Genomic DNA, 12,500 nt, shown 5'->3' on the forward strand with positions numbered 1-12,500 from the left:
CATTACTGCTCAGCTAGCAGCTAACGCTAAAAGGGGCTTGTATCTGGGCTGGACACGTTCCTAGCATTAGCTGCTAACATGCTAACAGTCATCAGTGCTCAGCTAGCATCTAGCAGCTAATGCTAAAGGGGGCCTGTATCTGGGCTGGACACGTTCCTAGCGTTAGCCGCTAACATGCTAACAGTCATCATAGCTCAGCTAGCAGCTAACGCTTAAGGGGGCTTGTATCTGGGCTGTACACATTCCTAGCGTTAGCTGCTAACTTGGGTAGCTGCCGCTCCCTGTAAAGGTCAACCAGTGAGCAGAGCTGCTTTTCTGGCAGAATGTGAACGCATGTGTCTGTCTCGTACTCTTGGACGGAAATAAAAAAAACTTAAAACATGTCACCGTCTATGAGTCGTGTTCTTCTTCATCTGGAGGCCACAACTACAGACCGCAGCACCAATCATCTCACTGTCATGTGTGTGTGTGTGTGTGTGTGTGTGTGTGTGTGTGTGTGTGTGTGTGTGTCTGTGTGTCTGTGTGTGTGTGTGTGTGTGTGTGTGTGTCTGTGTGTGTGTGTGTGTGTGTGTGTGTGTGTGTGTGTGTGTGTGTGTGCACCAAACATCTCACTGTCTTTGAGTCATGTGACAGAAAGATAACTCGATCGACTTCTCACATTCAAAGCCAAATTGCTTTGAAAATGTTTGGAATAAATTTGGTTCTGGATGTATAGTTCTGCAGCTCAGTTGATTTCCCATTCTTTCTCTTAGGATTGTTTGATGTCTATGTGAAGCCATTTAACATCACACACGTGGTTGTGATCACCTTGAACCCAAGACTGATTTTTATTGGTGAGCTGATTTTGAGAAATGAAACTTAAATTGCAGCCAGAGTTGTATTACCTGGTTATCCAGTTGCTACGCTAGTTAAGACACTCGCTTAGGAAGAGTTCAATTTGCATGAAATGATAGCTGGTTATCTAGCTGATGTTATAGTCTCCTCGATTTAACTATTAAAATTCTAATGGGAAAGGGTAGAAACCCTCAGGGTGCTTGTGCTACTTCGTATGAAAGAGTTCATATTTACAAGTTCATATTCATGAGTGCAAATTCACACATCTTAACACGAGTTCATCACAAACTAGCAGATGCCAACTGAATACCTGTGTAAAGAATGCTGGTATGAAAAACAACCAGTAGTCAATGTGCAAGCTGCCAATTGAATGGCGATTTTAGATACTCTGTTGGGTTTATGTATTTGTAAATCTGACTCTGAAAAAGGCAGTGCCTCACCAGCCACGAACCTCACCGCACGTCACTGTTTTTGTGCGTCATCGTCGGAGCGGTATTCTACAAGAGGACATGCTTTCTGTTGGAAGCTACCATCTCTAACCACTACCCAGGAAAGCTTGCTGCTACAGTATTTATGTTGATAATAGATTGCAGCAACAGATTTGAATCATTATTTTTGACCTATTTGAACATTATTTGAACCTATTTGTTTGCATGTCTGAAGCAACACCTATTTTAATAAGGCCTAGCTGAGTGGTCTTTTTTTTAATGATTAATCACTTGTTTTGAGTGCATGCTATCTTTTGGGTCTATTCTGGTTTTATTAACTTGCTTGTTTGCTGTGCACAAATAGGCCTAGGATATGCACACTGCAAATAAATTCCTTTGTATCTAAACTCTTTTGGATAATAAATCCCTTTTGACTAAAAATGCTCTGTATGATTTTATGCTGTTTTCTGATGCACAATATAATTTTGATTCTGCAATATCTAGAGTTAGATGTTCTAGTATTCATTGCTAGGCTCCCACTTGTAGCAGGTGCTGATGTTGCTCTTTGTGACACATAACACTCGCTTATTAATTAGAACTGAATATAGATGAGCTCAAACAAGCGGGGTGTCTGTTGGGCCCAACCCTGTTACAATACGAATAGGTGGGCCTTGGAGTAGAAAAGGTTGAGGAATCCTGCTCTAGTGGTTGTTGCTGAATCGCCACTATAGATAGATAGATAGATACTTGATAGATACTATTGATCCAGAGGGAAATTAAGGTCATCCAGTAGATTAACTTACATACATACATGAATAACAATAAATTCAAAAATCACAATAAATACAAAAACAATACACATAGTGAGAACATGTACACAGGGGGTGGGGTGTTTACATATAACATACAATATGCTATATGGCTATATGGCCCTCTTAGTACTCTAATCCCAGCCCTTGATAGCTATGCTGTAGTTACAGTTACAAATACATGATACTCCGGGTTTCCATAAGTTCTGCCGTGTGCCCTTGCAGCTGTCTTCTTAATCAGTTTTACAACTACACTAGTTCTAATACACGACATCAGTGACGATTTGGACGAACACGTCCACCCAACCAGGAAGTTGTTTCAAAGTTCCGCACCGATTTCAGGCGAAACGAAACTTCGTGAACACCTGTGAAGCGTTACACAGCACAAACGAAAAATGGCAGAAGCGGCTCCAAGTAACCTCGAACTTTTTACATGTTCGATTTGTTTGGATCTTCTTAGGGATCCAGTGACTACTAATTGTGGACACAGTTACTGTATGGGCTGCATTACGAGCTGCTGGGATCGGGAAGATCAGAAGGGAGTCTATAGCTGCCCCCAGTGCAGACAGACGTTCAGCCCAAGACCCGTTTTGAACAAAAATAATATTTTTGCTGAACTTGTGGAACAGATCAAGAAGACCAGAATCCAAACTGCTGCTCCTGTTGCATGTACTGCTGGACCTGGAGATGTGGAGTGTGACGTCTGCACTGGGAGAAAACTCAAAGCGGTGAAGTCCTGTCTGGATTGTCTGTTGTCTTACTGTGAAACTCACTACAAAGCTCACAATGACGTCAACCCTGGGCGAAAGCACAAGGTGGTTGATGCCACAGGCCAGCTACAGGAGAGGATCTGCACCCAACATGAGAAGCCTCTGGAGATATTTTGTCGTACGGATCTAAGTTGTGTTTGTTTGCTCTGTCTGGTGGATGAACACAAAGGCCATGACACTGTGTCAGCCTCTGCAGGGAGGAGAGAGAAACAGGTAAGGACAGCAGTTCTCTTGGTGATAGAATGGACTTGTGGGAAAAAAAAACTGAAATCAGACAAAGAAGGTTCTGTTACATACAACTGTATCCAAATCATACGACATCTAAGGCCCAAATGACCATTTAATGTGTTTTGTTTGTGGGCATTTTGTAAACTTCTCTTATTTGACAGTAACTTATTTTAAGATGGGCACATCATGGTTTCTGCCTGCAGTATTGCTGCCCAGTCCTCTCAGATGAGCCCAGTGATTAGGGAGCTGAAATGGCATTTAGTAGAGTAGAGTCCTGGGTGGTTGGCACTATGACTGAATGACATGGTTACTGTAACTGTTGCCACTGCATTGGTTTTAATATTTTGTATAGGTTATGATTGGAGTGTTTTTGTATTTGTATCATTACCATAGTAACAGATGGGCTGTTATGTTAGAGCGCGACTCATACAGAGAAGAAGATGTCGTTATATACATGCTAAAGAGTTTGTTTGTAAAGTGAAATATTAAGACCATTGAAGAAGAAATAAGAGAATGAAAAGACAGTGACCATAAAAGAAGATCGAAGACTTTCTCTCATGGCATGCAGCCAACGAGGTATTTTTGTTTGTTTGTTATTTATTTTAACTTTGTGTTATATTGGATGCTGTGTTTGCTAACCAGCTAACGTTGTGAATGTATATGTTTGATACCGTGTATTACAGTTTTCACGGTTTGATGTGGACAAAAAGGATTCATTAAAACCCGTAAAGAAAACCATTTGATGTCTGACTGCTTGGGAGGGAGTCACAGTGAAAACTCGAGGTGTTCGTCGACGCAAGTGGGCGAAGCAGCAAGAAGTCCCAAGACTAGCGAACTAATCTCTACGGTGGTTACGGTGCTTGGAACGTTCGTCAAATGACAGGCAGATGAGTCGAAATCACGCACTTTCACACAGTTGAAGACGCACACACATACACTGATTGAGCAATTGTTTGAAAGCAAAGACATAAGAACTTGGACACTAATAAGAGTGGGCTAAGAAGAGGGATTTGCTAAAGTTTGCTTAAAGGTTTATGTGTAGGCTTAAATTGAAGGACTGTTGTGTGAGTGGTAAATGCAACTTATTTGCTCAGTACGTTTAACTGAATCTTGCCATTTACTGTATAGCCAGTTTTACGAAGCTAGAGGCTTAAAGTGGTAGTGTACATACTTTTTAGTTTTGAATTTTTTAATATACCAATTTAAAGTTTTGTGGTAAGTTTAAATATTAAGACACTGCAGATACATTTAATACACATTTTAGTAAGTTTTAGCAATTCTTCCACACATTTATTATACTTCAGAGTTCTAGTTGTATTTACAATTTACATTCATATCCAAGACCCTTTGATAATGGCAGAGCCTAGTCAGTCTCCAACCAAGGTAAGGGATACAGTTAGGGATAGTGAAAATGAGCCAGCTGAAGATCAAGTCAGTCACACTGAAGCCCAACTAGAGGAAGTGCCTCAGCCAAGACGCAGTGAACGAATCCGTAATGTAACAGAAAAAGGCAAAGAAATGCAAGAACAGAAAATGAAACCACTGCAACAAAGATTTCACTACTTTTACCAAAAATGGAGAACACAAGCTAAATTCGCTAAGCAGCCGTTATCACAATCAGCAGAGCCATTAGCTGACAGTCTGCTTAATGATATCATTGACAACACCAGAGGCCTTTGTGCAGATGTCCAGCGTGTTTATGAAGAGCTGCGCGAAGTCACAACACCAGACCATGACATGCGTCGAAGAGTGGATCGGTGTGTAGAGATTTCCAGCTTCATCGTATCCAAAGCCTCGAGTCGTCTGAGTGGGAAGACGCCAGAGGGAGAAGAACAAGATTGGCCAGATGCAAGCTCTCTTTGGAACTCAAGTGTGAGTGAATTCGGAACTGTCTCCTCTATCTCAAAGGGCGCCTCAGAGTATTCAAACAGGTCTTCTGTGAAACATCAAGAAGCTGCCGCAGACGCTGCTGCAAGCCAAGCTGTTCTGAAAGTGTTGCATGAACAAGAAAGAGAACAATTGGAATTACAGTGCCTGGAAGCAGAGGCTAAAAAGAAGATCGCTGCTCAAGAGGCCGCCTCTCTAAAGCGCTGTTTAGAACAAGACGCAGAAGAGGTGAATAGAAGAATAAAGAGAGAAGAGGAGGATGCTGAAATGAAGGCTCAACTGGAAGAAGAGCACACAGCTATACAGAGAACTCTTGAGGAAAGACGGAGAAGAATACAGCATTTGGAGGCCATGAAGGAGCTCAGTGCAGCGCAAGCAAGAATGCAGGTGTACAGTCAAGAGCCTAAAGACATCCTAGGCCATGGATGGGTTGCAGATGACCAGCTGCGGAGCACCACAAGACACCTGCCCCTGCCTGTGTTTCCTTCCCCTCAAGCCATCACTACCTCCACGAGTGAAAGCACAACAGAGCTTGTCAAGGTCCTGGCAGATGCGTTAAGTGCCAACAGAATCCCAGCTCCTGAACCATCAGTATTCAGTGGTGATCCATTAAAATACAGTGACTGGAAGCTGTCCTTTCAAACTTTGATAGGCCAGAAGAATATTCAAGAGAAGGAGAAGATATACTACCTCCGTAGATATATAAGTGGACAAGCCAAGAGTGCACTGGATGGCTATTTCTTACTTGGGACTGAATCTGCCTATGTGTCTGCTTGGGAGATTTTGGAGGAAAGATATGGAAACCCATTTACAGTTGCAATGGCATACAGAGAAAAACTCCAAGCGTGGCCCAGGATCGGCACTAAGGAGAGCTTTGAGCTCAGAGAGTTTGTTGATTTTCTCAGAAGTTGCGAGGCCGCAATGGTCCACATCAAAGCCCTTGAGATTCTGAACGACTGCAATGAAAACAGAAAAATTCTGTCAAAGTTACCCGACTGGCTTACTGCAAGATGGAATCGGAAGGTCATAGAAGTTGAAGAAAAAAGCAGTGAGTTCCCCTCCTTTAGTCAGTTTGTCAAATTTCTGATAAGAGAAGCGAAAATTGCTTGTAACCCAGTTACATCATTGCAGTCACTGAAACAAGTTGAATTTGAAAAGCCAAAACAGCAAAGATATCAAAGTTTTACTGCAAAGACACTAACTACAAGCTCCAATGAAGAGACTGTGAAAACCTGCACTTTCTGTAAGAAGACTGGGCACACTTTGCTCAAATGCTGGAAGTTTGTGGAAGAAACAGTCTCAGACAGAGTCAAGTTTGTCCTAGCTGAAAGGCTGTGCTTCGGTTGCCTCAAGCCCGGTCACCTCTCAAAGAGTTGCAACAAAAGGATTGTTTGCGACACATGCAACAGACACCATCCTACTTGTCTGCACGAAGAGAGAGACAAAGGCCAACCAAGTCCAAGTCAAGACAGGTCGACTACAAGGCAGGAATGGAGTAGGGAAATGCCCCAAGCAACACAACGTGAAACAATTGAAGTAGCTACTTCACATAGAGTAATCCTTAAGGAAACTAATAAACAAACGTCTGCAATAATTCCCGTCTGGCTGTCATCTGCCGCTCAACCATCACAAGAAGTACTTACATATGCTCTTTTGGACTCACAAAGTGACACAACCTTTGTTCTTAGTGAAGTAGCTAATGCTTTGGAGGCAGACAAAGAGCAAGTCAAGTTAAAACTCTCTACTATGACTTCAAGAACAACACTGGTAAGCTCGCAGAGAGTAAACAACCTTCAAGTCCGTGGCTTTTACTCAAACAAGAAGATCTATTTACCACCAACCTACACACGTGACTTTATTCCCGCCAACAGAACTCACATTCCAACAGCTAAAACTGCCAAAGCTTGGTCCCATCTAGAACACCTCCAAGATGATGTGGCACCTTTACAAGACTGTGAAGTAGGTCTGCTCATTGGGTACAACTGCTCTCAAGCCTTACTCCCACGAGAAGTTGTGTCTGGCAAAGAAAATGAGCCCTATGCACAGCGCACAGACCTTGGGTGGAGCATTGTCGGCCATGGGAATGCCCGTGTAGATTATGAAGATGCCATCGGAATTAGCCATCGCATAGTAGTGAGGCAAGTGACACCAGGAGTTAACCCTTCTGTCAATCTGAAAACTGAAGTTCACTATGTGAATAGAACCAAAGTCAAAGAAATAACCCCCTCAGACATCCTAAAGGTCCTGGAGTCAGACTTCTCAGAAAGAGCTGGAGAAGAGGATCCTGTGTCTCAAGACGATCTCAAGTTCCTGTCAACGATAAAAGAAAACATCACACAAAAGGATGATGGGCACTACGAAATGCCATTACCGTTCAAACAGGAAAGACCAAAATTACCAAACAACAAGATATGTGCAACACATCGTCTTAATTATCTTCAAAGGAGACTAAAGAAGAATGAAGCATACTACAAGGATTATATGAACTTCATGAACGACATCATTTCACGTGGCGATGCAGAGAAAGTCCCTGAGGAGGAAATTGACAACAGCCCAGCTTGGTATATTCCACACCATGGAGTTTATCATCCACAAAAACCAGGGAAAATTCGTGTTGTATTTGACTGTTCTGCCAAATTTCGTGAAACATCTCTTAATGATCATCTACTCACCGGACCTGACCTGACAAACATGTTAGTGGGTGTCCTGTGTAGATTCCGAAAAGGCTCCATCGCAGTAATGTGTGACGTTGAAAGGATGTTTCATCAGTTTCATGTGAAAAAGGAAGACCAGGATTACTTACGATTCCTATGGTGGGAGTGTGGCAATCTGGAAACCACACCCTCAACCTACAGGATGAAAGTTCACCTGTTTGGAGCAGCTTCATCTCCTGGCTGTGCCAACTTTGGCCTGAAACATCTGGCGGCACAAGGGCAGGGTCGATACAGTGAAGACACCATCCACTTCATTCAAAGAAATTTCTACGTAGATGATGGTCTGGCAAGTGTTCACACTGAGAATGAAGCCATCCAGCTAGTCAAGGAATCAAGAGAACTTTGCTCCAGTGGCAAGCTAAGACTCCACAAGTTTGTCTGCAATAACAAGAATGTGATGGCATCCATCCCAGAAGAAGAACGTGCCACAATCAAAGAGCAAGACATGGCCTTGAGCTTACCTCATATGGAGAGAGTGCTTGGAGTTGAATGGTGCATCACTTCTGATTCATTCAGATTCAGAGTTCAAGTAAAGTCCAATCCACTCACCAGAAGAGGTGTGCTCTCTACAGTAGCCTCCGTGTATGATCCCTTAGGATTCATGGCACCTTTTGTTCTTATTGGAAAACAAATTCTCCAACAAATGTGCAGAGAAAAGATTGGCTGGGATGATGAAGTTCCAGTAAACCTTAAGCCCCAGTGGGAGTCCTGGATCAGAGACCTACCCAATCTAGCTGAAATGGAAATCAAAAGATGCTACTTACCTTCAAGTTTTGGGAATATTAAGGGTCATGAACTTCATCATTTTGCCGATGCAAGCACCTCCGGATATGGTGAATGTACTTACCTGCGAGTCATCAATGAGTCCAACGAAGTCCACTGCGCTCTAGTAATGGGAAAATCAAGAGTCTCACCAACCAAAGTGACAACAATACCAAGACTGGAGCTCAGTGCAGCAGTAGTAGCAGTTTGCACAAGTGACATGCTGCGCAATGAATTGGAAATCCAAGATCTGCAAGAATACTTTTGGACGGACTCTACAGTCGTCCTCGGCTACATAAACAATGATGCAAGAAGATTTCAAGTGTTTGTAGCCAACCGCATACAAAGAATTAAGTCAAGTACGAAGTCTGAACAATGGTTCCACGTTGCATCTGAGGATAATCCGGCCGACCATGCGTCCAGAGGATTGACTGCAGAGCAACTGAAGACCTCCAATTGGTTCTCCGGACCGAAGTTTCTTTGGCAAAAGGAATTACCTGACAGAGCACGCAAAGTGGAAGAAGTTATGGAAGATGATCCTGAGCTCCGCAAGGCTCTTGTGTTGAGTACTAAGGCAAGGGAGATCAGATCATTTTTGGACCGCCTTGAGAAGTTTTCTGACTGGTCAAGGGTAGTGCAAGCAGTTGCCAGATTGAAACGACGAGTTAAAGAACACAAAGCCGACAAGCAAAGAACCAATGAAAGTACAAGCCTAGAAGAAAGGAAAGAAGCAGAAATTGCAATCATTAAGTTAGTTCAAGAAGAAGCGTTCTCAGATGAGATCAAGAGCTTGAAAGTACAGAAAGAGATTTGTAAGACAAAGCACAACAAGCTGTACAAGTTATGTCCATTTTTGGACGAAGAAGGGATCCTAAGAGTGGGAGGACGTTTAAGTCAAGCCACTTTACACCCATATGTGAAGCATCCAGCAATACTTCCAAGAAAGAGTCACATATCAGACCTACTCATCAAGCACTTCCATGAAAGAGTTCATCATCAGGGACGTGGAATGACTGTAAACGAACTGAGAGCTAATGGATTGTGGATCCTGGGATGCAGCAGTGCAGTATCGTCACACATCTTCAAATGTGTCAAGTGTCGAAAGTACAGAAGATGTACCGAAGAACAGAAAATGGGTAACTTACCTGAAGATAGAATGGAAACAAGTCCTCCATTCACCTACACGGGCATCGACTGCTTTGGTCCGATCCATGTGAAAGACGGAAGAAAGGACATTAAAAGGTATGGACTTTTACTCACCTGTCTATGTTCAAGAGCCATACACATAGAAATGCTTGATGACATGACGACTGATGCGTTCATCAATGCCTTAAGAGGTTTCATTGCTATAAGAGGAAATGTTCGTCAACTTCGAAGTGACCAAGGAACAAATTTCATTGGTGCAAGGAGAGAGTTTGCAGAACTCATGAAAGGAATGGATGAAGACAGAGTGAAGGCTCTAGGATGTGAATTTCTGATGAATCCTCCAGCGGCAAGTCATATGGGTGGTGTCTGGGAGAGGCAAATTAGAACTATAAGAAGTGTTCTCACTGCCATTCTTGACCAATCAGCACAAAGACTTGATAGCTCATCTCTCAGAACTTTTCTATATGAAGTGATGGCGATCATTAATAGCAGACCACTTACCGTTGAACACTTGAACGACCCATCCTCACCTGAACCTTTGACTCCGAATCATATTCTCACAATGAAGTCCACCATCATTCTTCCTCCACCTGGACAGTTCATCAAGGAAGATCTCTATCTTCAAAAGAGGTGGCGTCGAGTTCAATATCTAGCCAATGAATTTTGGATTCGATGGAAAAAGGAATATCTCTTGAGTTTACAACCAAGACAAAAGTGGCAGAAGAACAGAAGAAACCTGAAAGTGAACGACATTGTGCTTTTAAAAGATGATCAAACCCCACGAAATGAATGGAAGCTGGCCAGAATAACAGAAGTTTATCCAGGGTCAGATGATAGGGTGAGAAAGGTCAGATTGTTAGTTAGTGACACCACATTTAATGAAAAGGGTAAATCCACAACTAACACAGTTTTCTTGGAGAGACCTGTACATAAGTTAGTTACTCTGCTAGAAGCAGACCCCGTTTAATATTTCTAATGTTTATCTTCATTCTATGAAATAAGTTTAATGTTTATCTTTGCTTTCTTTATTTAATCTTTAATGATAGATGTGTAATGTTTTTAGGTGTTTAAGGTTTAACTGCAACAGTCAGTATGCGTAAGAAATCTCAGTGTAAGTTTGTGTGATTTGGTGGGAGTGTAACTGTTGCCACTGCATTGGTTTTAATATTTTGTATAGGTTATGATTGGAGTGTTTTTGTATTTGTATCATTACCATAGTAACAGATGGGCTGTTATGTTAGAGCGCGACTCATACAGAGAAGAAGATGTCGTTATATACATGCTAAAGAGTTTGTTTGTAAAGTGAAATATTAAGACCATTGAAGAAGAAATAAGAGAATGAAAAGACAGTGACCATAAAAGAAGATCGAAGACTTTCTCTCATGGCATGCAGCCAACGAGGTATTTTTGTTTGTTTGTTATTTATTTTAACTTTGTGTTATATTGGATGCTGTGTTTGCTAACCAGCTAACGTTGTGAATGTATATGTTTGATACCGTGTATTACAGTTTTCACGGTTTGATGTGGACAAAAAGGATTCATTAAAACCCGTAAAGAAAACCATTTGATGTCTGACTGCTTGGGAGGGAGTCACAGTTACATTACATGGTTATCTACTGCCTAGTGGTCACAGGCCACTCAGTGAGGGTGTGTTGGACATCACTATCAACTCCACAAGAGAAACTATCAATATGATTAAACAGAGATTTGCTGCATGTATAGTTCACGGTTTTGCTCCACAAAGACAAAACTTCTTGTGTTATTCTCCAGCCTTGTAATGAAACAGCGTCTCACCAATAGGCTATTTAGCAACACTACAGATCACCTCTCAGTCAGGGTCAGTAGCTTAAACAGCTTGTACTTTGCAGGAATGCTACCAGACAATGATAATATTATGATACCTCCATAACTGTTTGTTGTGGATGTGATGTATTCCTTCAACATAGACACACTTGGGGCAGACCCAGAGTAAAATCCAGCAGAGAATCCAGGAGAGAGAGAAGGAGCTGCAGGAGCTGAGGAAGGCTGTGGAGACTCTCAAGGTGAGTACTGACCAGAGGAGAGGAGGACAACAGCTGGCTGCTGGAGGAGCCATTTCAGGCTCAATCAGGGCTCTCTCCTCCAGACAGCCAGACAGGAGTCTGTAATGCTGAGCCACTTCCCAGCTCCTCTGAGCCACACTGTGGGTACCAGGCTGTGTGGAGAGCTGAGTGAGTGGGCTACTTTAGATGGACCCCTCCTCTTTGTGTGTCTCCTAACAGAGCTCTGCAAAGGCAGCAGTGGAGGACAGTGAGAGGAGCTTTACTGAGATGATCCACTCCATTGAGAGAAGGCGCTCTGAGGTGAAAGAGCTGATCAGAGATCAGGAGAAGGCTGAGGTGAGTCGGGCTGAAGGACTCCTGAAGCGACTGGAGCAGGAGATTGCTGAGCTGAAGAGGAGAGATGCTGAGCTGGAGCAGCTTTCACACACAGAGGATCACATCCATTTCCTCAAGGTAAGTGTTGATGATGGACTGATAATGCACAGAATGTTTGAGGGCCCTGATTTATGTTGAATATATTCCTAGGTGGAAATTTGTATTCAATTTAGAAATAGTTGAATGTTCTTCTAGAATCTCTAAGTTTCCATTTCACAGTCCATAGCACTGTGAACAGATGGCTTACCCCATGCAGTTTCAGTGTCTATAAAGAAAGATTTTATATTCATGAGTCAAAACATTTGAGCATGATGAAGACATTTTCACTCTTCAGAAAAGTGCTCAAAATCATGATGGCAGTTGGTAGGACAGGTTAGGTCACATGGTAGCAAGAACCCTTACTGACAGGTGAGGCTTGAGTGATGTCACGACCTGTGGTTAATTGATGAAAGCACATCTGCCCTGACATCATGGCACACACACACACACACTCATCTGCACAAGG

The 12,500-nt window shown here is 42.6% G+C and overlaps 1 protein-coding gene across 1 annotated transcript in view; it reads left to right on the top strand.

The window, feature by feature from the left end:
• Positions 1 to 2,466: 2,466 nt before the first annotated feature.
• LOC308382539 (tripartite motif-containing protein 16-like) overlaps positions 2,467 to 12,500 on the top strand; it is a gene marked incomplete at both ends in the record, with an annotated part of 13,738 nt that continues 3,704 nt past the window's right edge. The window contains 3 exons of the mRNA XM_080860940.1: positions 2,467 to 3,054; positions 11,525 to 11,620; positions 11,840 to 12,073. Of these exons, the coding sequence (XP_080717066.1) occupies positions 2,467 to 3,054; positions 11,525 to 11,620; positions 11,840 to 12,073 (918 nt within the window). The remainder of the gene's footprint in view (positions 3,055 to 11,524; positions 11,621 to 11,839; positions 12,074 to 12,500) is intronic.

Source organism: Sprattus sprattus (genome assembly GCF_963457725.1).
Source record: "Sprattus sprattus genome assembly, contig: scaffold_190, whole genome shotgun sequence".
Taxonomy (NCBI): domain Eukaryota; kingdom Metazoa; phylum Chordata; class Actinopteri; order Clupeiformes; family Clupeidae; genus Sprattus; species Sprattus sprattus.